General features: G+C 31.6%; 1 protein-coding gene across 3 annotated transcripts; it reads right to left on the bottom strand.

The window, feature by feature from the left end:
* Positions 1–861: 861 nt before the first annotated feature.
* LOC148607551 (coronin-1B-like) lies at positions 862–24,710 on the bottom strand. Of its 3 annotated transcripts, XM_088547220.1 has the most exons (12): positions 24,614–24,710; positions 24,299–24,493; positions 18,507–18,759; positions 17,999–18,174; positions 17,007–17,123; positions 15,863–15,967; positions 14,438–14,583; positions 12,242–12,302; positions 11,591–11,692; positions 10,809–10,994; positions 9,484–9,636; positions 3,711–5,426 (listed from the first exon to the last, which is right to left on the bottom strand). In XM_088547220.1, exons 2-11 carry the CDS (start codon positions 24,491–24,493, stop codon positions 9,487–9,489), a joined length of 1,491 nt encoding a protein of 496 aa, XP_088403346.1. In that variant the 5' UTR covers positions 24,614–24,710; the 3' UTR covers positions 3,711–5,426; positions 9,484–9,486. The 3 variants fall into 3 exon arrangements, with proteins under 3 accessions (XP_088403345.1, XP_088403346.1, XP_088403347.1); XM_088547219.1 differs by lacking the exon at positions 9,484–9,636 and having other exon boundaries at positions 862–5,426; XM_088547221.1 differs by lacking the exons at positions 9,484–9,636; positions 24,299–24,493; positions 24,614–24,710 and adding an exon at positions 22,825–22,869 and having other exon boundaries at positions 4,303–5,426.

The following is a 24,710-nucleotide window of genomic DNA, read 5'->3' as shown; positions in this document are numbered from 1 at the left end:
AAGCAAGTGGTTTGTGTTTTAACTAAAAGCCAAATCATGGCAAAAGCTCTCAATAACAACGTCCCCTTATTTTGAACGCCAAGTACTAATTTTTGGACAATGTTTCATGGCAACTTTGAAATAAAGTGGTTGACTGAAAACTACTAAAAACATCATATTTCACCTTTCAAAAGCAATAACTCAAACAAGGAGTCATCTGACAACTTTGATCCCTACACACTTTAGTTGGCCTTATCATAAGGATCATTTCAACAACTGAAAGTATCTTTCTATCTATCAGTTTTCAAGATATTGTCTGAAAACTATAAAAAAAACATCATTTGTCACCTTTCGAGGGTAATAACTCTACACGTTTTCAAGATATTGTCTGAAAACTATAAAAAAAAAACATCATTTGTCACCTTTCGAGGGTAATAACTGTAACACGGGGTAATCTGACAACTTTGACCCAATGCAGACTTTTGTAAGCCTTATAATGAGGATCATTACAGCAATTGATAGAATTCGGCTAAACCTATCGGTATTGGAGATATATGCAAAAAACCCAAACTTCTTTTTTTAGTAACGGTGGCCATGTTTTTCGACGGATCAAAAATCCCCACATTAGTTCTATGTAAAACACCCGAAGGAACATTCATATAAAGTTTGGTTCTGTTTAGTCGTAGTTTCCGAGGAGAGGAGTTTTGAAAATTGTTAACGACGACGAAAGACAGATGCCAAGTGACGGCAAAAGCTCACAAGGCCTATGGCCAGATGAGCTAAAAAGTTTTTCCAACCACTTTATGGCTTTAATTCTTATCCACAAGTACTACGTAAAAAGGCTACAACCTTTGTTATGGTCATATAAAATAAAAACTTCAATAAGATTGAGTATGATTTTATTGCATTATATCAACAAAATATACAAATGACCAATAGCTGACTATTTAAACCGGAAGTGAAGTTGTGACCTGTAATGAAAGACAATGCATGAGACATAACATGATGCATAAAAAGCATGTACACGGACCATCTCAATGTGGCCAAATAGCTCAATTGTAGCATATTATTCACTGCAATATGCATTTACATGCATGTTCTCATAAATTCCCTTAATTGTGTACTGTACAGATTATTTTATATGGCCAAAAACATTTAATAGGTATCCAAATAAATTAGTATAGAGTTATATACAGAAATCCTCAGAATTAAAAAACCATGTGTTTGCTGCTTCTTGTCAAGAAATGAATATTCTTTCAATCAAACAAATTGTTCAATTGTTTATTTTTCAAGAAAAAATTCCTTAAAGTTGTATTGAACCATCCTTTAATTTACAAATACATGTATATGGCACAAAACTTCCACACTATACAGTCACATAAATAAAAATATTCAACATTCTAAATCATAATTAAATTAGATATTTATTAAAATAAACATTCATTTTTGTATGAAATCAAAATTTTGTGAATATATTTTATTGTTTTATAACAGAATGACTTGCTAATAACAATATCATAGCTGGAGTAATTTGGTATCATCCGTCTACTAGAAATATGAAATCATTGTTAAAGCAAATGGGACTTCTTGTATATCATTCAAATTAAATTGGACTTCAGTGTACATAGTTGAAAAAATCAACCCCTTACCATTATGCACAGAGGAGGCAAATTATAATAGCACTTTAAATCTGTCAGCCTCGTTCACCATCATTCTGATCACACATTTTGTAGAACTTTCCATAAAACAAGTTTTTTTTTTTACTGTACATGTATTTATTGTGGAGTAAACAAGAGAACAAAAAATATTTTTTAAAAATATTTTCCCTTCTCAGAGGTAGCAAGAAGAAAACTTCAAAACTTAAAAGCTTCAAAAAATAATCCTTACTCATTTATTCAGTGAATAAGTATGAAATGTGGAAGCATAAAAATGGACTTTGAACTAATATAGTTTATTTCAAATTCAGCAAGAGTTCTTAGCCTAACTCCACTCAATATGAGTAACCAGTTTGTTCCAAATGCACTGCACAACATATAAATTTACACCAAATTGCCAATACTGTATATACGTAGTAAAGTATTGCAGTTTGTTTTTTTTTCACATGCATCAGACATCTCCAATGGGAAGCTTATGTCTGTAAAATTCCAGAAAGTCGTGACCTAGTTCAAATGATCAGATACATGTAACTAACAATAGAAATTTATAAGAAATTTATGAATTTTTATTGAGTTGTTAATACGTGAACCCCCCCCCCCACACCCACACACACAAATTTCAAATAAATTCACAAATATTTGAAGGTTATATTTAAATACAAACACAGATGATACTATTTGATTTAATTGTTAAAAGGCAATTTACACTTTGAAGACATGGACATTGTTAGTCTGATGAAATTTTTCCAACCCTACACTTTATTAATTGTTGTTATAATGATATCTACATCTTTATACTACCTTAAACTAATCTCAACTCAATACAAGTACAAAATGCAAAGCTTACAAAAATTGAATAAATACACAATTGAGACTAGAAATGAAAGCGCAACATCACTCTGCAAGGGAACATATTGATGGGATAGCAATTGATATGAGCAGTTTGTTCTAAAATATGCAAATTTTTCCGTAACTGAATCAAAGTAATATATTTTGTACTGTAAACACATTAATTTTCGTGGTATACTAATTCTCACTATTTCCAAGGCGGATAGACAAGTGCAAAAAATAGTACTAACTCAACCGATTTTCAACACTATGAACTGTTTTCTTTTTAAAACCATAAGAATAAATACTCACTAATGTGTACAGTTGACATAATTAGTGAAAATTTGCAACTGCAAAAATAATTACATTTACAGTAAGTGTAATGTTAATGCAAGAACATACGAATTAATAAAAATCAAAGAAATGTCAAAAACAGTAATTAATAAAAATTCACAGTACAATAATTTCACGAACTTTTTTTTTCTCTGTAACAAAAAAAAAAGAATGAGTAAACATACGAGAAATGCAGTTATTGTTCACAGATGAGTTACAAAAAGCATTAAGTATCATATTATTAATTCATAATAAAAATCCTATTTTCTAGCTTGCGGTATATTGCGTTTATGATAACAGACCACAATCTAGAAGAGCGTGTTTTACAGCTATTATTTCAGCATATTAAGTTTATGATCTGCAAAGTTGTGAGAAAAAGAAGAATATTTGGCATTAACAGATGAAAAAAAAAGAGAACAGGGCTGTTCTATTAACGTGTTGTTCCTAAGTTCAGTCTTGTTGTTAAAACAGTTGTGTACCATACTATCAATTAATTTCCATATGTTGTAGGTGAAATTTAATTATATTTCTTTTTAAAAAAATAATGATATTCTTAAAATTGACACAAAAATAATGAAACATGTTTTTTTTTTATTTCATCAAGGGTGTTTTAAACTAGAATGCTCCCCTATGCACAGTTATCTTCACACTATCTACTTGGGACTAATTGTTATAAACTTATTCCCAGAAACAATCATTTTCTACTGAAAAACTTGTATAAATTGTATTATCCACAGATTAACTTTTGTTCAGTGATTATATCTTTATGAAAAACTGGCCCATAGACTGTTTGGACTTGGGAATTCACTAGGTACACATCAATTATGAATGTTAAATGGAACAGCCCCTATCAAAGCATTTCTGAGGAAATTGGTCATGAAACCTGAGACTGTCACAAAACAAACATTACTCCAATAACTCATCATATAGCACTTTACTATAAAAAATATGCTATGTATAAAGTCTAATATCTAAAATCCATTTTTGTACAGAAAAACTATATTTACAAATAAATATCAACAATATAGCTATGGAATGCTAAGAATGTCATGATGTTGATATACTAAAACTGGATCATTGGAAATCAATGGTGATAAAAATAACAGGATAATGAAACTAAAATCACTGACTCAAATCCTGCCCAGTTTCTTTTTTCTCCAGTACAGTGAAACCTGTCTAAACCAAACCATGTCTAAACTGATCACCAGCGTAAACCAAACATCTTCTGAAATCCATTTGTATCCGTTTTAATACTTCTTGAATCTGTCAAAAGAACACCTTCCCAATCAGAACAAATCTCTCAGTCCAAAAAACAGTTTGGTTTAGAAATTTTTCACAGTACTAAATTGTGTATAAACTGAATAAGGTCAATAAATAGACAACTATGAACTTCTGATCAGATGTTACTTGAGGAACTGTTTAATCTATAGGTCAACTCTTACCAATGTTTTTTTTTTTTTTTTGCTTAGAGGTTGCAATCCAATTAAGTACAGGATTTAAAAGGTAATTTCTTTTTAAAGAAATGGAGGTAAAAAACAAATTTTAACTCATGGATAAATTTTCATATTTACGCTTGTGAGCATTTTCATAAGTAATGGCTCATGACTCCAAATTGTAATAAAAAATACTTGTAACAAACTGCAAAAGCCCGCTCACAAGAACAAGGGAGACAATTATAAGCCATTTTTAACTATAACAATCAAAATAACAAATTTAAACTTCACAAACAAAGAAAAAAATATAGCTACTGGAAAAAAAATGAATAACACAAGACAACAATGAATACATTACAAATTGCATTTGTGAAATATTTGGCAGTTAGGGAGAATATAGGCCAGCAGTGCAGCTATACTATCTATCATATATTTTGATTCCCTTCCATTGTATGGTCTAACTCAAAATAAACACACCATGTTTATCACTCCTCATACATTTGCAAGGTCTAAATCTTCTGTTTTAAGTCACAACAATGCTGACCCAGCTTTTTTCCATTTCAGATATCAGACACTTTGAGGAACAATCAACAAAATGGCATGGCTAATTTAAGTTGGACTGTTAGGCCACATATGCTCTATAAATTTTATTATTAAAAAATTTCAAACAAATGGCCAAAAACTTAAATCAGACAAAATATGAAATATCAACTTGAAGCAAACTTCAGTATTCACTTTCTAATGCATTTTACTCTATACTAAAATTCTTCTATCTTAATGCTTAGACTTTAAAATCCAACTAAATTTGTTCAAATTTGTACCAGCTTTCACAATCATTACTGCTATATATAAATAATTGTGCTAATATATATAAATATGTAGAAGAGTTAGCTCGCCATAATATTACATGCAGCAAAAATTTAAATTACAATAAAGTCAATTAATCCTCAACGATAAAATGTCTTAATACCACAAAATTGTTCATCAGCAGTCATGAACAGATGAATTTCCATGTTTATATCTACTCGCCAGTTTGGTCTTCTTCATGTCCGAGAGTTTCGTCATTTTCAACAACACCCTTGCTTGTGGCGGCTTTTTCAAGGGCAGTAACCTTACTTGTCAATTCCTTAATTTGTTTATTCTGATTTTCAATCATCTGTTTTAAGTTTTGGATTTCTTGGTTGACTGCTGGTGACCTCTGCAAAGTAAAATATCACAATTCTATGAAATGTAAGTTTATTATATACATTAGAGTCCTTTACACACACCTGTTTTTTCCCTCTACTAACCAGTACTGAACACATTTGATTTAATCAGTTTAAATCATGATAATTACTGATCTTAAGCTTCATCCAAAATCAGACTGAAATATTACATATTCAATGATTGTATAGGTCACACAAATTATCACTTACAAAATTTAAAAAGTTCACATTACAAAAGTCATGTGTTTTTAGTTCTGTAATCTACTTTACAAGGAAAAGGTATCTAAACAAAAGTCACATGTTTTAAGTTTTGTGATCCTAAATACAATCAACTTTACAAGGGAAATGTATCTAAAGTTAACTCAGAATCTCCAAGTCTGCAGTTTAAAGTGGAATGGGGAAATGAAGGAGGGTAAAACTACATGCTCTGGCACTTTCATGGAAAAAAAGGACACAAAACAATTTTAATGAAATACCAAAATTAAAGAATAAGATAAAAAGCTTTGCCGAGTATAGTATAATATGACTGCAGCCAGTTGAATTCTGTTCACTTAGGGCAAGTGTGCATACAATATTAGTTTTGTGACCTTCAAACTTAGAGACTTAAACTTCATTATGGACTAAACAACCAATTTGGATACAATATTGCACAATGTTATGAAATTCAACTTCAGTAAAAAGTTTTGCTTTTAATGTGCTTAAATGGTAAACTTTGTACCTAACTATCTCAAAAACAGTTAATGATAGAGTCCTTATAAAGAGGAACAATTTACAACAAAAATCATTAAAATCAGATTAAAAGTCTTTCCGAAACAAAAATGACAATTTTGGCCCCTTTGACCCTTTATTATTCAAAAACTGTGAGAATTAAAGAACCTTAGTGAGCGCACTCACATACCCCACATGTCCCAATGTTGGATACTCAAGTAATTTTGTTCGTAAGAGAAATAAACATAGAAGGACCTGATAAAAAAGGAATAAGAGTGTTTTTTTTTCAGGCTTTGGACCTTTTATCTTCTAACTAAATTATGTTACTCAGAATGGTAGTTTCAAACTCCTGACTATGATTTGTTTGAGTTTAAGTTAATCCAATGTAAATATCATTGTAGCGGAACAAAACCTACACTTTACCTTTATCTTATGGTGAATTATATACTAAAAATCATGTCATTATCTGCAAGTGTTCAGAAAAAAAGTCCAAAAAACGTTTCTTTCTTTGAATTTTGCTAAGTTCAAGGCCCGTTATTTCGGTAAAAATCATCAGAGCGGAACAAAAGTCAAACTTGACCTGTAACTTATCATGGTAAACTTATATACCAAAAATCATGTCAATATCTGCAAGTGTTAAAAAAAAAGTCCAGAAAACTGAAGATGGACTGACGGACGGGCCAAAAACATTATGTCCTTTGCAACATCGATGTGTGGGGTATAAATATTCCAATATTGATTGAAAAATACCAGTAAGGACTTTTATTAGGAATCTAGTGAGAAAAAAAATATTCAAAATTGGACCAGAAATAAAAAACTTGATTTTCAGGGAGTGGCTCCACTTTAACCCCTATAGACAAGATAGACTAAAAATGATAAATGCTATTTAACACCTTTTAAATATAATTAATATAGAATATTATATGAAACAGACTAAAAAAATGAATGAAAAATACACCTTTAACATTAATTTTAATTTTTAATTTTACACCTACATGTATTTTACACTTTTGGCCCTTTTCTGAAGAACAATTAGGGCCAGTCACCCCATTTCAAATAGCAAGCTTCCTCTAGCAGCAATTAACAATATATTCAATTCACTATAACTAAAAGTTATTGCATAGATACAAAAATATTAACAATGACGACAACAATGCATACGACAACAGCGACCATTTCAGAACATAAAACGATCGTAATTTTTTGTGTTCATATAAAAAAGCATGGACCATTAGTACTATGTACCTACAACATTGCTCATTAGGCATATATACATGTATATATAACTATATTTCAATAGTAACCTTATTTTCTATTTCATTACTGGTTAATACCTGACTAAAATGCATGTACATGTATACCAGTACACCTCAACAGTATACAAATGAAGTGTGGAGAGTATATGCTGAAAACTAAAGCAGCTAATTATATAAACTAAACAAAATGAAATGAGTTTATTGTATCTAGTGTTAAAATAACAATTTGTCTAATTATGGATATTTATGCCCATCACCATAACATGCTGAAAATAAAATACAAGATACAAAATTCCACAAAGGGTTAAAATGGCAGTCCCATGTCAAACATTTCATATTTTAGAAACTATAATGTAACTTAGAAGTTCAGATAGTCTAAATTTCATACTTTATGAAGCCAACCAATGAAGTTTAAACTTTGACCGAACTGAGTGTAAAATTAAAAAAAAAAACAGGGTAGATTCAGATTTCCCATAAAAATTATTTTTTTTTCGGGCTTATGAGTACATACATAAGAATTTTATTTTGGCTAAATACAGACTCAATTGCTTTTTTCTTTAAGTAGTACCAAATAGATACAACCTTTAAAAGTCAAACTACTTCTTGAGTAAAAAAAAAAAAAAACAAACAAAACAAATAAACAAAAGTACGGTTTTAAAAAACTTCCTCCTTCAAATGTGCTTTGTTCCCTAACTTGCTTTGTTTAAATGGGACTGCCTACAATATTACAGCAAATATTATGGTTAAATTCAGCGTAAAAAAGTTGGTCTTCCACTGATTAAATGACAATCGCCTGATGAACTTCCCAACTTCTGATATAACTGGAAAACTGATAAAGATATTTTAACTTTTTATCTAACGTAGATTATGATACCTATGAAATGATAGAAAGTTAACATCTCCTTGTAACTGTCAGGTTAATTACCTAAAACATTTCATCAGGTAATGGTCATTCAATCAACAGAAGACCAACTTTATTACCTGAAGTGAATTATATAAATCGCTGTAATATTTTGGACATGTGCAGTATATTACACACATACTTCAATGCATTTAGCCACTTCTTTTAAGGAAGACTTTTTAAACAGACTAAGTAAAGTAATCATAATTCAGTTTTTGACTTTAAAAAATATGTTTATCCATTTTTTTTAAATAAACCTGGCCCATTAAATGCGAAAACCTTGCCTAATAAGTTAAGTTATGCTTAACTACAAAAAAAGAACTTAAATGAAACTGCAGTAAAATGCAGATTACTATGACTTCATCAAAATACACACAGATTATTTCCTTTCCCAGAAGTTGGCTTCATGCACACAAATTAAATGGTTGTTGTGTACAAATAAAACATTTTTCACAATGTCTTGTTCATTAAAGAGTAAATGAATTTTATACACCTCCTCAACACAAGCAAACATGATTCAGCTTAAAGCACAAAATAAGTACACATTTCAGGAAATTAAGAAGAAACATGATAAGTTCTAAATTAAAAAAATATTAACTTTCTTCATACTTTTTAACAATTTAAATTATGTTTTAAAATTTGTATATTTTGATTATTAATTTATGAAAACAATCTGAACTTAATTAAAAGAATCGTAGAAATTTTCTGAATGAACAAACACAATACATGGTATTGTGACATTTGACATAAAACTTGCACATGATACATATGATACATTCTAAGATGGGAATGTTATGCATTTAAGAGGGAGGTATAATATATGGTCTATAACTATTATTGAACTTTCTACCTTTAAACATTAAACCATTTAATTTGTTTTTCATATCAAAATGAAATATGTGAAAATGTGACACAGACGCCCCGGACATTACCTTTTGGTCTGAAAAATAAATTTTCTATTATATCAGAAATCTTAATTTTGGCAGAAAATATGCTTTAAGATTCACAATCAATGATTAAATTCCATCTTCATTAAAATGGTTCACTTAGAAGAAAGAAGTATTGAAAAGACGACAGACCAAAAACCTGATGGCGCGGGGCATTAAATTTCATGCAAAGCACTCTTGACTACAACAGCTAAAACCACACTGCATACACACGAAAAGGAAACATAAATAAATATACGTTTTAGCATTTCTCTCCATCTTCTTCCTCCTCAGTTGAGTTAGCTTCATATTGAGCTAATTTTTCTTCAAGTGTCTTTATGCGTTTTTCATGTGCTTTAACAATTAATTTGAGTTTCCTAATGTCTTCTAAGATACCCTGTGGATCGAAGCCCTGTCACACACAAATACAAATATTATGTCATTAAAAGTATACATGCAAAAAATAATATAAGAAACTATATTACAGATCTGAAAGTTGAAAACAGCAGTATGTTAAAATATATGGAATGAGAAGTCACCAAATTGAGGAGAAATACTACCTATTCCTGTCTTTTTCTTTTCTATCTAGTAAAATGTTGATTACATGGAGTAACTGTTTGATCCTAGATCCAACATTTTCTCACTTAAAGAGCTTTTCTTTAAAAAACCAGTTGTACACGTAAACGTTTATCCCAAACACAAGGAATTCAAAAGTCCATAAAATTTCATCTTTTAAAACTTTCCTTTAACATAAAAAAATCAATATTGGGTGCTTAAGGATTTCTAAGGTTATTTTTAGAAGAGATGTGATTAAACCAACTCTCACAATTTAAGGTAGTTCCAAACACATAGAAGACAGCCATATAAAACCTGAAAGACCAACATAAAAACTTTCAGCCACTAAACCGATTCTGATGGCTTATGGAACTCCCAACATTTGAAAGTACAGGAAAATCAGTATTCCAACAGTTCTGGTAATTTCACAACCCACTTGTAGGCATAAAATAATACTTGACATGCTGCATTTTTTATAATGAGTATACATTCCACAGGGTTATCATTTTAAGGAGACATATCCCATTCTGAAAGCTATTTGTTCCACTGTATTTTTTCAAGACACATAAATTAACCCAATTCATTCTCTTAACCAAAAAAAAACAATATTTCAATTAATAATAAAATGGAGTGCTTTCTTTTTTAATCAACTGTTTCATTTAACTTGCAGAAGAAAAAAAAAATTTTTTTCAAAAACTGAAAGGAACTTTTACCATATAATTTTACTATCAAATGTAGTTTCGGAGAAACTGAAGTTTATCATTTCTTGGATTTCATGTTGAATATTGTGTTAAGGCTTTCCCCTATTAAAGATATGCGCCCTGAGGAGATTCAAAGCTCAACAAAATAGTTTTATTCACAAGAAAACAAGTGGAAGATCTCAATAATAATTTTATAAACAGTGCAATAAAAATTTTTTATGATGTACTTGAATTCTTTAGTATACAGCTTTGAAGCCTGGCAAGTTAAATAAAGAAATAATATTTTATCACATACGCAAAGCCAGCCACCTAATTTGGGTATACTCACTGGAGGTAGCGCTGCACCAGAAGCGTCAGAAGCTGAGTCTCCAGCAGATGACCTTGCAGGGGCTGACGTGGAGTTGGTGGTAGCGGCTGCCTGTGTTGGGGATGGTTTTGGTTTGTCCAGTATAGTTGATTTTCTAGCTACTTTGTGTTCTTTCTGTGTTGGAACATATCCATCTTTAAGAGATATCTGAAAAACAAAATAAACATTATGAAGAAGAGAATACATAAATCATAACTGTTGGTCAACTAATGCAGCATACTCGAGATACAGGTGTATTAGAATTACTGTGAAAGTACTATTGTTTGTAGGGTACCAATTTTCATGGTTTTCGTGGGTAGGTCAAACTCCGAAATTAGGTTCCCAACGAATGGTAGATTCCCACTGATGTGTGTACTGAAAATTTCAAAACCACAAATTCAAGAATCTCTGAACTTGTGTTTCTTCCCCGATCCACGAATTAAAGTACTTTCACAGTAAGTAGGTTTTATTTCTTTTATTTCTTTTTTTTTTGGGGGGGGGAGAGGAAGCTTACAATAACTGTCAGAAAATTATGTAAAACATCTTTTACTTATGATAAATCTGATTTTTTGTTCCTTACACTGACAAACTGATGTTTTTAAGACAGGCTGATTCTTACTTTACTCAAGGTTAAATCTTAGATAATGAAAGATGGTGCTGTGTTATTTTATTTTTGTTGGTAATTAGGTGTAAGGAAAAAAACAAACTGCCATTGTGTCTACTTAAATAACAATAAAATTAAAACATGGGGAAAAAAAACATACTAATTTAGGTCCTGCATTTTTACCCTCAATCCATTCTTCTGCAGTCAAGGCTGGATCATCGCCAGCTGTATCTGGATATAAATCGTCTTGGAATAACTCAGACTATAAAAGTAAATAATAGCTTAGGAAACAAATCACACAAAACAACTTTAATAAATTATCATAGGTTTATTCCAGTAAAACATGATCAAAGCCAAAAGTATTACACATAGGAATCATATAATTTGCAGCATATGGTAATCATATGAATCGAGCACAATATGATAATCATATGAATCAAGCACAATATGATAATCATGTGAATCAAGCACAATATGATAATCATGTGAATCAAGCACAATATGATAATCATATGAATCAAGCACAATATGATATTCATGTGAATCAAGCACAATATGATATTCATGTGAATCAAGCACAATATGATTTGTAATCACATGTAGCACATTTGGCTCAGTAGCTCCTTGGTCATGACCAAAAAAAAACTTTTCCTCATCACTAAATCTTTCCTGTTAACTGCAATATTTTTTTTATTTCAAAATCTAAAAATTTGGAGCAATGGAAAAGTCTGTTTTCATTTAAAGTTAAATTCCTCTTTTTAACCTTTTATTTTAAAAAATCCTGAAACACTGCTAATAAAATATTCCATACCTTTCTAGGTACTGTGAATGGTATAATTTCACACAGACCATTATTGTGTAGTTTGTAAAACCTGGAAAAATAAAAAAAAACCACTCATTTCTATTACCTAACTCTTTCAAACACATTGTGGCAAGCGAAGCAGTTGCCTCACAAAGATTTTGACCAATAAGATTTTCAATTTTTCATAAGCACAATTCTAACTGAGTTCATGGAGTTAGAACTATATTTCATGCAAAGTGTATAGATGATCAATAAGTATAATGATTAATTAATTCAATAAGTATGTTATCCCTATTCAATGTGGTCCACTGGCTTAAGTCAAACCAGCAGCAGATGAAGGATTAAATGTAAGTAAGTGTTACCTAAATTGAAGGCCAAGCAAAGCGAGGAAAGAAATTTTACATTTGGGGGAACTTGTGAAAAAAGAAAAATTTCTTGACTGGCCTCGCTCCCCCTTTAATTCTGGTAACACCTATTAACATGTAATTCTTCAATCGCTGGTTTAATTTCAGCCAGCTGAATCATCTTGAATAGGGAGAACAACACTTATTGAATCCTTGTTACTAGTTATGTTTACTCAGTCACTAAAATAAGGAAATAAGTTTTTCTATATCGAAAATTTTTAAAACATCTTGCAAAAAATTCTGGCATTTTAAAATGGAAATATACCAGGAAATGGCCCCCAGAAACCTGCTGAAATTTGTTTGTCTCGCAGCACTCAGCAAAAGTATTTTGCCTCACTACAAAAAAGGCCTTACATACAGCCTTGACACACAAGAAATGCTTATTATATGTTCAACAGATATTTCAACACCTATAAAAATGAGTCTGTTAGCTGAAGGTACCTGCATATTTATAGTGATACATGTGAAAATGTTCATGATCTCGCAAACTTGGAAATTCATTTATACTGATACGAGGGGATTTTGAAAACGTATGGTTCCAGCTGGTTTTCAGATTATTCAGGGTTCAGTTTAGACAGATTTCAATGTATGTATAAAATAATTTAAACATTACTCCTATTATTGATATTGTTTCTGATATCAAATGTTATCATATCAGCAGTATTCCTTTTCAGGAAAAGTTAACCTTTATAAAAAGTATAATTTCTGGTTCACCAGGTAGCTGTTTCCTTATTCATAGAATAAAGAAAAAGGAAAAAAAACTAATTAAACTTTGTTTTTGCATACAAATACCCTGTTCAATAGTTCAAAGGGGTATAAGTCCCAAAATTTCAGTGGAACATTATTCTTGGAAATATGCACAACTGCATATCATGTCCAAACTTCCTACAAAGTTTCATGAAATTTGGTGCATAAATTTCCAATCAAGGGTCCGGAAATTTTGACAGCCCATGCCGGACATTTTATCAAACTTCAGCTGACGTTTTAGTCAGTCTTTTTACATGCTCAGATCGAAAATAAACTTTGTATGTAGTTATTTTAAGATAAATATTGGAAAGTGTGTTATTTCATCACATCATCTGTCTTTTACAAAATATCAGAGCGAGTGAACGAGTACGTGGATGTTCCAACATGTAAACAAAACATCGTATCTCTCGAACTTTTTCATCACACAGGCAAACAGCCGAAAACTTCCAAGTGATGAAAAAAATGTTGATTATTTATAAAAGAAAATCGCAAACACATTTAGTCTATTGATTTAAATGGTCTGTTGACTTCTGTGTTAAAACGATTCAACCAACAAATTAATAATTACAAACTACATGTACGACTAATTCGAAGTTTCAGTTCCATGTGCTTTCATTACCTCTAAATGATCAGCAGGAAAATTGTGGACTTGTCAATCTTTTTTCTTAATTAATAAATGTATGAAGATTCTCGGATAAGTTACTTCAACTAATTCGTGTAGGCAACGGGCTGTATAATTCAATTATGCAATCAACTAATCAGTTACAGGTAAATCACAGTCACAGGTGGCTGCACATCGGCTAAAATACACTAATAAAACCACGCAGACTGTAATTTATAAGGGTTGACAATTCTTTTATGTCCGATATTGGAAAATTGTCGTCAGTCATTTGTAAAATTTGTCAGTCAATGACCAACATTTTTGACCGTCTACAGATCCATGTTTCCAATGAGTTGTGCTTATAAAAGTGTGACCTTGAAAGTGTGACAGACAGACAGACAGACAGTACAACAATAAGTCTTCCCACTGATGTAGGGGAGACTTAATTCATACCTAGCAATTTCACAATTATTAACATTCAATCCTCGTTTTGGCATCCACCCAAAACCTCTCTGAGCATCTTTACTTTGGTACAAATTCAGGAAATGTACGTATGGAGCCTCTTCTGTTACTTCATAATATCTTATAATACTGTCACCCTTAAAAAGAAAAGGATTAATAAAAATATTACTTTTATTACACTCAAATATCTTTGATGCTAATCTACTTGTACAACTCTGTTGTAATTGAGAAGTGTAATCATCAAGAGTATTAATTTCACATTCTCTCAAATTTCATTGGAAATGCTGATATTTGATTATACATTAGTTATTTAAGTAGTGCACATTATTACATTAAATTGATAATTCAAGAGACAGTGGTATTGCCTGAAATGTTGATAATGCCTCTAGCCCACATTTCAGGGCTAACCCAAAGATATTACCCTGAAGGGGGTGGAACATTACATTTCATAAGGGGAATCAACAAGAGAATTAACCCATTCAAAGCGCATGATGCCTCAAGGCATCACCGGGCTACGGCCGTATGATGCCTCATGTCATCATGAAACACCTGCTTTACTAAATGATTAATTTGAAAATCACCGGTGTCTGTGGTACAGTCAAGTCAAATCTTAGGGAATTACTGAGGACCACACAGAAGATCATTGATCTTCTTGGATTTTTCTAAAGCTGTTGCAGGATTGATTGGTGGGTACACAGGGGGGTCAGTACGTATGGGATGTCCATTACTAGTGCCAGTGGAAGCTTGTCTTTCACAGAAACATCTACCATGAACCTTCCAAACAAAAAGCTGGTGCCATGTGTCATATGAGATTACAGTCCAACCAATAAGACAAAAGGAAACAAACCAAGTATGGTTGCATATACTGTGGAAAACATTGATGTCTCTATGATTGTTTTACCATCTTCCATATCAGGAAATCCTACTAGTAACTTTCAATGCATCTTTAATGTTGACTTCGTTGTTTGAAAATTTTAATGATCTTTTCAATTTGGAATTTTGGAGTTTAATGTTTGTTTAATTTTTACACTATAAAGAGAGGATTGTACATCCTATAATGACAAATATTATCGGGCAACTGCAAGAAAAAAACACTACAATATACAAGCTAAATTTTAGAAAGGCAAGTAATTTTATGTACTGAAATTTTTATGTTTGTTCCCTATAATATTTTATTGGATGACCATTCAAAGCTATTAACTCCTGAAAAAAAAAAACCCTCACCAAAACTTAAAAAAAAAAAAAAAAGAATAGAACATCATGTTTTTCGGTTTTTGTATACGTAAAATATGGAGTACAAACAAAACTTGTCATTAGCAACATTTTGTTTCACATTGCTTTTAACAAAACTCTGGTTCGCATAGATCAGACAATGAGGCTTCATTCCTTGTATTGCATATGTACAATATTACTTACCCTGCCTAATATATAAACCATACTGGTATCCGGGTCATAGAAAGGGAACATCACACCATTACTGTTGTCAATTTCATCTCTCATTAACTCTTTTGTCATGTTATTCTGGAAAACAAAATGATAATTTAAGTCATCTGTTACTTTGGGATGGGGTCATGGGCCATTGCCCCTAAAATGTGATAACGACCCAAATTATTATGGATGCATGGGCCAATGGCCCATTTTTTTTCATGTGAAAATAATGCTGTATTCATAATATTGGCCTAATGTATTATTTGAAATCACCCATATCATGTCACAAGAGAATGGGGTCATTGACCCGATATGAGAAAATTCAAGAGATATCTCTGTCATCTTTCAAAATAATATATATTGATACTGAAATAAAACAGTTCTCACACTTATGTCTTATAACAAAGTTACTAAAACAGCTTTCAAAACACCTCAACAAATTATTATATCAAAAGTTCAATATTAATGCCTTTGTGTCAGTCAACGAAACTGAAACCAATCCACCAGCAAATGCAGGTAAAAACTGAGGCAGGCTTGCAGAAATTTTGCTTCCAAGCCATTGTATCTTTTATAAAATTCTTTTCATATTAAGGGTAGGGGTTTGTTGTCTGAAATTTAGACAGTAAAGTCTGTTGTGTTATTAATTAGATCTGTTAGTAGTTTAAGAGACCTTGAGAAGACTAAATTAAGCAAATTAATCAATTTTCATTAGACAAAGCCTATGCTACTTTGCAAACTGATGTCACTCACTTTGTCTTAAATTACCAATAAAAGTGACTACTGAAAGTTGCCCTGTCATTTTCAGACATCACTGAACATACATTACATGTGTGTATCTTTTATTGACTTTTGAGCGGAGTTATCTTTATTAGACAACAAATTTAGACCATCATACATTTGTATTTGAGAATGAAATCTGAATATTTTCAGTAATATATTTTGATATGATGACTCGCTAAGACTGTTTGCTTTCGTTTGAAGATACTCTTTTTCATCTTATATTCAAAAACCTGAATCAGTGTTCCACACATTCAACATTAAATCAAGATATAAAAATATTCTTCAATTTTCCCTGACCCATCCCAATGTTCCCCTTATTTTTCATAAGACCTATTTAATGGTCAAAACTCACCTCATCCCACAATGCATACTGTCTTGAACTCATTTTTGAGAAACCACATGTGAATATTTTACCACCTTTAAGATACACAGCATTGGTTGGCTTTGCTCCATCATGGGCTTTCGTTTCCTGTAACAAAAATTAATTAAGCACAAATGAAAAAAAAATAGAAGACATAATCATGAAATTCTCTAAAAATCCCCTGGAGTCTTAAACAGATTTTTAAATTTATGTCTTAAAATTACAGACAACCCTATCACTATATACTCCCATTTGGGGGTATAAAAAACAGACAGACCAGTAAAATCTGTTCACTGAAACCTCCTTAACTGGACCCTGAATAATCCTGAAACCTCTCAAAACCAGACCTTTTTTATATTAGTTTAGATATATGTTGAACCTTGGTAAACTAAACACTCATCTAAATCTAACCAATCCTCAGTGAAGGGGGCATAACTCTATTACATATTTACTGTTCCCAAAAAGAGAAAAGTAACCTTTATACATAGCACATACCAAGAAAATATATGAGAGTAGCTTTCCAGGTATTTATTATTGATATGGTGAGAAAAAAGGGTAATGAGGCTTCCTAAAAAATGGAGGACCTTAGAACCATGGTATTAGATATGTTAGTAGAACAGTAAATGCATGGGTACCCAAGAAAACAGTCTATCTTATGATTCAACCACTGGTGCTGAAGCTGCATGCCGCACATCATATTATTTCCCAAAATTATGCATCAACACTACTTTTACACTGTCCTTCATTGAAAGAATTGAACAAACCCTCAAGCCAGTAGCCAGGGTTCAAAGTAGTGCTGAAGTCAAAGAGCCTCAGTTTCCGACCTACAACCTTTAAAATTTCTGAGGCTTCAACAAATTTCATTGAGTTCATTTAATTAGTAGTTTACTGATTTCAAACTCGGAAAAGTCCAGGACTTCCACACCTGGAATACAAACTTGAACCCCTGCAGAAGTTAATAAAATATACTAGTTCATACTTACAGCAATTAGCTCTGCCTTTCTAGGATCATAGATTCTGAGCATTTTGTCTTTAAATGAAGCACAGAACTTTGATCCATCAAAATTCCATGTTGCTGAAAGGATTTGGTCTGGTGCATCTATTTGTGTTATAATTTCTTGGGTTCCTACATTCCAGATCAAAATCATGTTGTCACTACCTGTAAAAAAATATAATGATCCAAATATTATACAATGAATATGACCGAAAATCAACTTGGTTGCACTGTCCTTTACTTAGTTAAATTTGCAGGGTCATGCAGAAAACTTCCCTTGTGCTTAAACATTTTAAATTGGTCAGTTTTCAAGATAGAAAGTACCAACAAATCTGTCTAAATCCAATTCCTTTCAGACTGAAGTCTATGTTCAATTTAGGAATGTACATGTATTCAATTTATATTTACAGGTTTAAAATTTAACTTTCAAAAATATGTATTTTGTGAAACTGAAAGAATTTATATCAATGAAAAAAGAAGTAACTAGTACTATAAACCTGCACTGAGTAGTATATTGTGAGCAGTTGGATGCCATCTTACAATACCAACTCTTTTCTGGTGACCAAATAAATCAACAACAGGTTCATCTATTGTTTTTGTAAGTCCACCATCTGGAATTTCCCATATTTTGACATAACAGTCCTCAGATCCACTAGCAATGATGTTATCATTGTGTGGACACCATTCTATATCAAGTACAGCAGCCTTATGACCAGAGACCAGTGGACAATCTCTTTCAACTCTTCCAGTCTGAAAAAATAATTATAAGCATGTTCCTGATCTGCAAGATAATTGATTTATTATACAAATAACAACAAGTTGCAAGAAAAATTTCCCCCCAACCCCACACCCATGCAAGTGATGTTGCCTCCATAAGTAAATTTTAACATGCACAGCAAAGAATATCAAGTACTCAGCTAGATTAAACCAGCTAGTCTATTATGATGCAATTCTTTCCATTTATAGTATATTCAGATGCTACATTTTTGTATGACAATGCTAACATGAATAATGGTGAATATGTGACATGTTACAATTACCATTATTATATAGATAGCAGTGATATACTGAATGTTCGCTGTGTAAAAATTTTCAATATTTCACACTGTGAAATAAATTTGGTTATTTTACTCTCGGACTTTCTCCCAACAAAAAAGTCACCAGGGGTTCAAATTAGCATAGGTCAAAGGTCCTGGACACTCAATTTCTGATGCAGGACCTTCGAAATATCATCTACCTAGGTTCTGGGACCTACCATATTTATGTTTACTCTTATTGAAGACCTTTCAATTTCTTATAAGAGGACCTTTTATTTATGATGCAAAAAAGTCCTGGGCCTATCATTCACGAAAGTAAATTTGAACCCCTGGTCACAAAATACCACAACACAAAAATCTATCCACATTTAACATAATTTAATATTTATGTTGAAAATAGCAATGAGTAAATAAGGAAATCTATATACATAGGATAGTGATTACTCAGTCACTAAAGTATGATCACTCCTGCCAAGAAACCTGAAATAGCAGTTACATGTACACTCATATTTGAAAATGTAGCTCTAAATTAGAATATTGCAATGACTTCCAATTTATAGAAAAGAAATTGGTTGCAATCAGGAAAGTCGTAAACAACAAGAAGTTGCATGGGTTGCCATGCTAGGTATATACCATGTGTTCATTACAGTGAAAAATGGTAAAGTCTCACAAAACAGCATATTGATATGGGACAGAAACCAAAATGACTCACAACATACATGAATACTCCATCTAAATTGCTTACAACATACATGAATACTCCATCTAAATTGCTTACAACATACATGTACATATACTCCATCTAAATCACTTACATCATACATGTACATGTATACTCCATCATGATCTAAATCGCTTACAACAAATACATTTTTGTACTCCATCTACATGTAAAGCTATGTCCCTAATTTCAAATCAATCCATCAATTGAGAGTTGAGTATGACAAAATTTGGATGGATGGAATGATGGACAGACAGACATACAGACCGTTATTCAGTTTATTTGTATAACTCTCAGCACTTACTATAGTATAAAGTATTACACCAATGAATGAAGGTTTACTTTGGTTTTATAGCATGAGGAAATGACATCTAAGTACATTTGTAAGTACTTTAATAATGAGCACAAAGTACTAACACATTTGTGCATTTGTACATGTAAGAATGAGGAAAAGATTTCATAACAAAAATCAAATTAACAATAAATTGTCTGATACTTGTACATGAAGTTTGAAGTTCAAATTCCAGGATGGCAACAGTTACAAGTACAAGAGCAATTTTGGTATGTATGAATAGAATCAACAGTCTATACTTAGGACTGGATATTGGCCAATCATTTAATGTCATATATTACAAAAATAACTTTCTAGTACCTGCAGTTACTAACAGATATACATGATACAGTAATGAAATTGCTAAAATAGAGAAAAGAGATTTTATTAACATTAATCACACATTCTGAAACTGTTGTCTGTCTGTCTGTCTCATTTTGTTTGAGTAGTATTTATTTCTGACCAAATGACAGACCAAAAAATTGATCTTTTTAAAGTATTTTGCAAAAATCTACATGTATTCATGAAATGAACAAATTTCAATATATTTGAACCTGGATAAACCAAATACCTGTCTTAACCAGACAAATAGGATTCAGTATAGGCAGGTTTCACTGTACATATATTTCATTGAAAGAGAAGGAAATTGTAAGTTTAAAGACACACATCAAAGATGCATAATATTAAATCCTGTACTATGTGTGGGATACTGAAAATAATTACAAAGGAACTCAGCGCTTCAAAAAGCTCCTGAAATATGATACTACATGTATACTTACAACTACATGTACATGTACAAATGTAAGTACTTTTACATAAATGTACAAAAAATATTTCAAATATGAAGACTGAGCAGGTCAATTGAAAATGACTAAATGATATGTGTATGTTTTAAACAAGGTACAAAATGGGGCAATGATTTTGGTTTATCCCATTCTGTAGGTCTTATGAAGAATATTTGGCCTTCAGTCATGAAAAAAGAGGGACATTTTTGTGAAAACAGCTTTTTTGATTAACAAAGAGACAGGAAAAAACAAAGACAGAAACCAGAATTACATTACATTGTATGTGTTAAAATTACTAACAGACGTAAATTCAGATGCAGCATTATTGGTATGCTTTTAACATCGATCTCCCCAGAACCATAAAGCATCACATATTGCCCTGATGCTATTTTTTTTACCAGGTTGCTATCTGAAAAGGACTTCCCATAAGAACCCATACAAATAAGGTGCTATAATTTTAGACGCAAGATGCTATATATATTCAAGGGCTACCAGGATGCTATCCTTAAATCTTTTGGAGAGCACCGATTATGTTTTCATGACTGACCAACCTTGCACTAATTGAAACTTCACTTGCACTTTTGAATTTTTAACAGGACTGATGCTACATTTGTAGATTTTCTAAATATATGTACATGTAAGACCAAATCAAGTTAATTTGTAGATTATCATCCCGCCTGCCCCAAATTCTTTTATTTTTTTACGGTGTCTCAAAATTTCAGATTTCTTTAATTTCTGTATCCGTCATGACCCTACTTATACACAATACTATAGACTTCTGGTAAAAAAACAAGTAACGTGGTGTACTTTTTATTGAATATCTTGATATTTTTCTGCAGATCTCAGGATGTTTCCCTTGTTAGTCGCATTATAAGGGGAATTCAAGAAATAAGGCCTTGGTATGGCACAAACATAACCGAAAGTACACGTTTCCAGGATTTCTTCAAAGAATTCGTCAGTGGGAATAAGATTTTACAAATTGTTTTAGTTATTGGTAGATAAGAATCTACAAATTAACTTGATGTCGCCTATCACAAAAATTTTAATTGTATTTCAGACTATAACTACAATAAAGGGTAATATCAAAATTACCAAACTGAAAGGAAAAACTCCAGACAATAGACAAAAAGAATAGCCAAAAAGAATGTCCTGATATACATGTATTATAATTTCAATAAATGACAATATCACAGTAAGTATCACTTCAGCTAAGATTCATGAAAAATGTGATCTATGGGTGAAACGCCTACATATTTTTATATTTGATATTTTGTTACAAAATGTTATAGTAACAAGAAATGAACATGTGGCTTTTCATAAAATCTCTGTTCATAGGTGATATAAATTACAAAGAATTTACAATAGAATTCAAAATTAAGGGAGTTAACTCTGTAAATGATTGGATTTTCAATGTAAATTATCTCCTAAGAGCAAGCAGATTGGAATAAATAATTTCACATTTCATAATATAGACCTATAAAGCAACTCAACAACAAAAAAATGTGTATCCTTTTTTGGAGTGTATCACATTTTACAGAGTTTGCCTGATTCTTACAAAGACCGCTACTTCATAATTAACACAGTAACTTCAGGATTTACTAATAAAGTATTCAGCAAACTTAAAGAGCAACCTTATGTTAAAAGTTTTATATGGGTTGACAGAATTTAGGAATTTGACATGTGCATTTTTTAAGAAATAAATCCATTAAAAACTAAATGCTCATTCATAATATCAAGTTCTTTCAATGGCTCCGAGCAACATTGAAGATAAATACAATCTTTCCTCAACTTTAAACTTTATCATCAAATTACAGAAACTTATTTCCTTTTTCATTGTTGTTACATGTAACTATACAGATAAAAAGTAATTAATCTGATTAAATAATCTTTTAAAGTTCCTGTCCCAATACATGTACTTAAATAAAATACAGACATACATACAACTACAAGGTACAAATGTACAAGTAACATTACTTCCTCAAGTTGAGTTACTTCTCAACACATCCTTCCTGTTTGTGTGTCATATGAAGTTGTACTTGTCTGGTTACTTGAAGAAATTAAAGGCTTTAAGCATAGATGTTTTTACAATGTATATTTTATGGATTTATGTTCTACAAAATACACAAACTGTTACATGGAGTACATGAACAGGTAGCAAGTAAAGAAAATATACATGTACATTTACGTATAGTGCCATAGTTAGCATGATCATACATGTAGATTTATTAAGGAAAAACAACAGAGGGGGTTGGAAAAATGATTTTTTTTGCCCATAAGTTAGTATAGCTTAACTGGTGTCCAAAGAGTACTTTTTATGCATAAGTTATCTGTTCAAATTTTACTGATGCTCATGTATTCACTGTGCCTTACCATAATTAATTTCAATTAGAAATAAAATAGTAACAAAACTTAAATGCTGAAAACTAAATGGACATGAAGAAGAACTTCAGATAAGAATTGGTCAAATGAGTGAAATCACCCTTCATTTCTCACGTACATTTGTATATTGGGTGATAACAAATTACGTAATTTTATTTAGCAAATTATCATGCTTTCTGTCTCAGTAATAATATGAAGTTAGTAACTGATCAGATCACAATTGATACAATTAAGTTTTTCATGTTAAGACTTATGAAGCACATTAAAATGCTATAAAATGATCAGCCTTTAGGAAGAAAAACAGACTAAGTAGAGCTCCTACCAAATATATTGTTATTCTTTCTTACTCTTTTCATCCTTTAACTTTTTTTAAATTGGGTGTCTATCTTTCGCTGTTGGGTTTTATGACTCTTTAAATCCCAAAACAATTGGGTTTTTGCCGATTTCAATTGAGTACTTACTCAATTACTACCCTTCTCTGGAGATCTGGGAATCTTATACATTGCACATGTATGTACGATGTATGTTAATTCAATATTTGCATTAATTCAACAGAGTATTTAAAATCTTAACATTATGCTCCCAATGGAAGCTAGAGTAGAAAAGTACAAAAATTGTAAAATGAAAATCAAGGATATACCATAGACCCAAAAAATCTGTAAGATAGCAGAAAGGGGCTTCAGGCAAGTGAACTACTTGTAATTGTATCTCCAACTCCCTCAATATCACAATGTCACAATGGAACAAACGAAAGTCGGATCAGGATTTAATGGGACCAAGCAGCTGACTAGATGTATAAAATAAATGTTTCTTCAAGAGCATTTCAGTTTTCACCCGTCTAACATTACATTAAAATTACTTTACGATAATCTTTTACAGAACTTAAAATATTACACCTGCAACATCATGTACAATCAAATCTTTCTAAAAATAAATGCAATAACAATTGCACAAAATGTGAATAATTTATATGCATCACTCAAAAATAAACAAATTAATCATCAACAGCATCATCCCAAATGACAACATGACTCACCCTTCCAACGGGCTGTACTAAGAATGACCCTCCTCCAGCAGCCTCTGTGATGATGGCGACAAATTTAGGGTTCACGCAGCAAAATCTAGTGTCCCAAGAAATTTTAGAAATCCTTATATTGTCATAACACTGATCTCTCTTTAACGGCTGTCCAAATACATGCCGGTATTTCGACGTTCGCATACGAAAGGCCATCTGAAAACAAGCAAAGAACGTGGGTGAGCATCAAATTTAACACCTTAACTTTGTCTGTGAACGGGTGCATTGTTGGTTAAGTAAAATAGACTTAACTTATAACTTTGTTTTAAAACCTACCCTTGACAAATTGGTTAGAGGGGAAGGGTTACCGGCACTTCTGTTGTACTCTGATAAAAATAACGCCCTCCTTTGCTTCCTGTATATACCCGGAAGC

The sequence above is a fragment of the Perna viridis genome, chromosome 9 (assembly GCF_037379345.1).
Source record: "Perna viridis isolate PV_CMFRI_1.1 ecotype Kerala chromosome 9, ASM3737934v1, whole genome shotgun sequence".
In the NCBI taxonomy this organism is placed as follows: domain Eukaryota; kingdom Metazoa; phylum Mollusca; class Bivalvia; order Mytilida; family Mytilidae; genus Perna; species Perna viridis.
The sequence above is the reverse complement of the archived record's forward strand: the minus strand, read 5'-3'. Positions and strand labels throughout refer to the sequence as shown.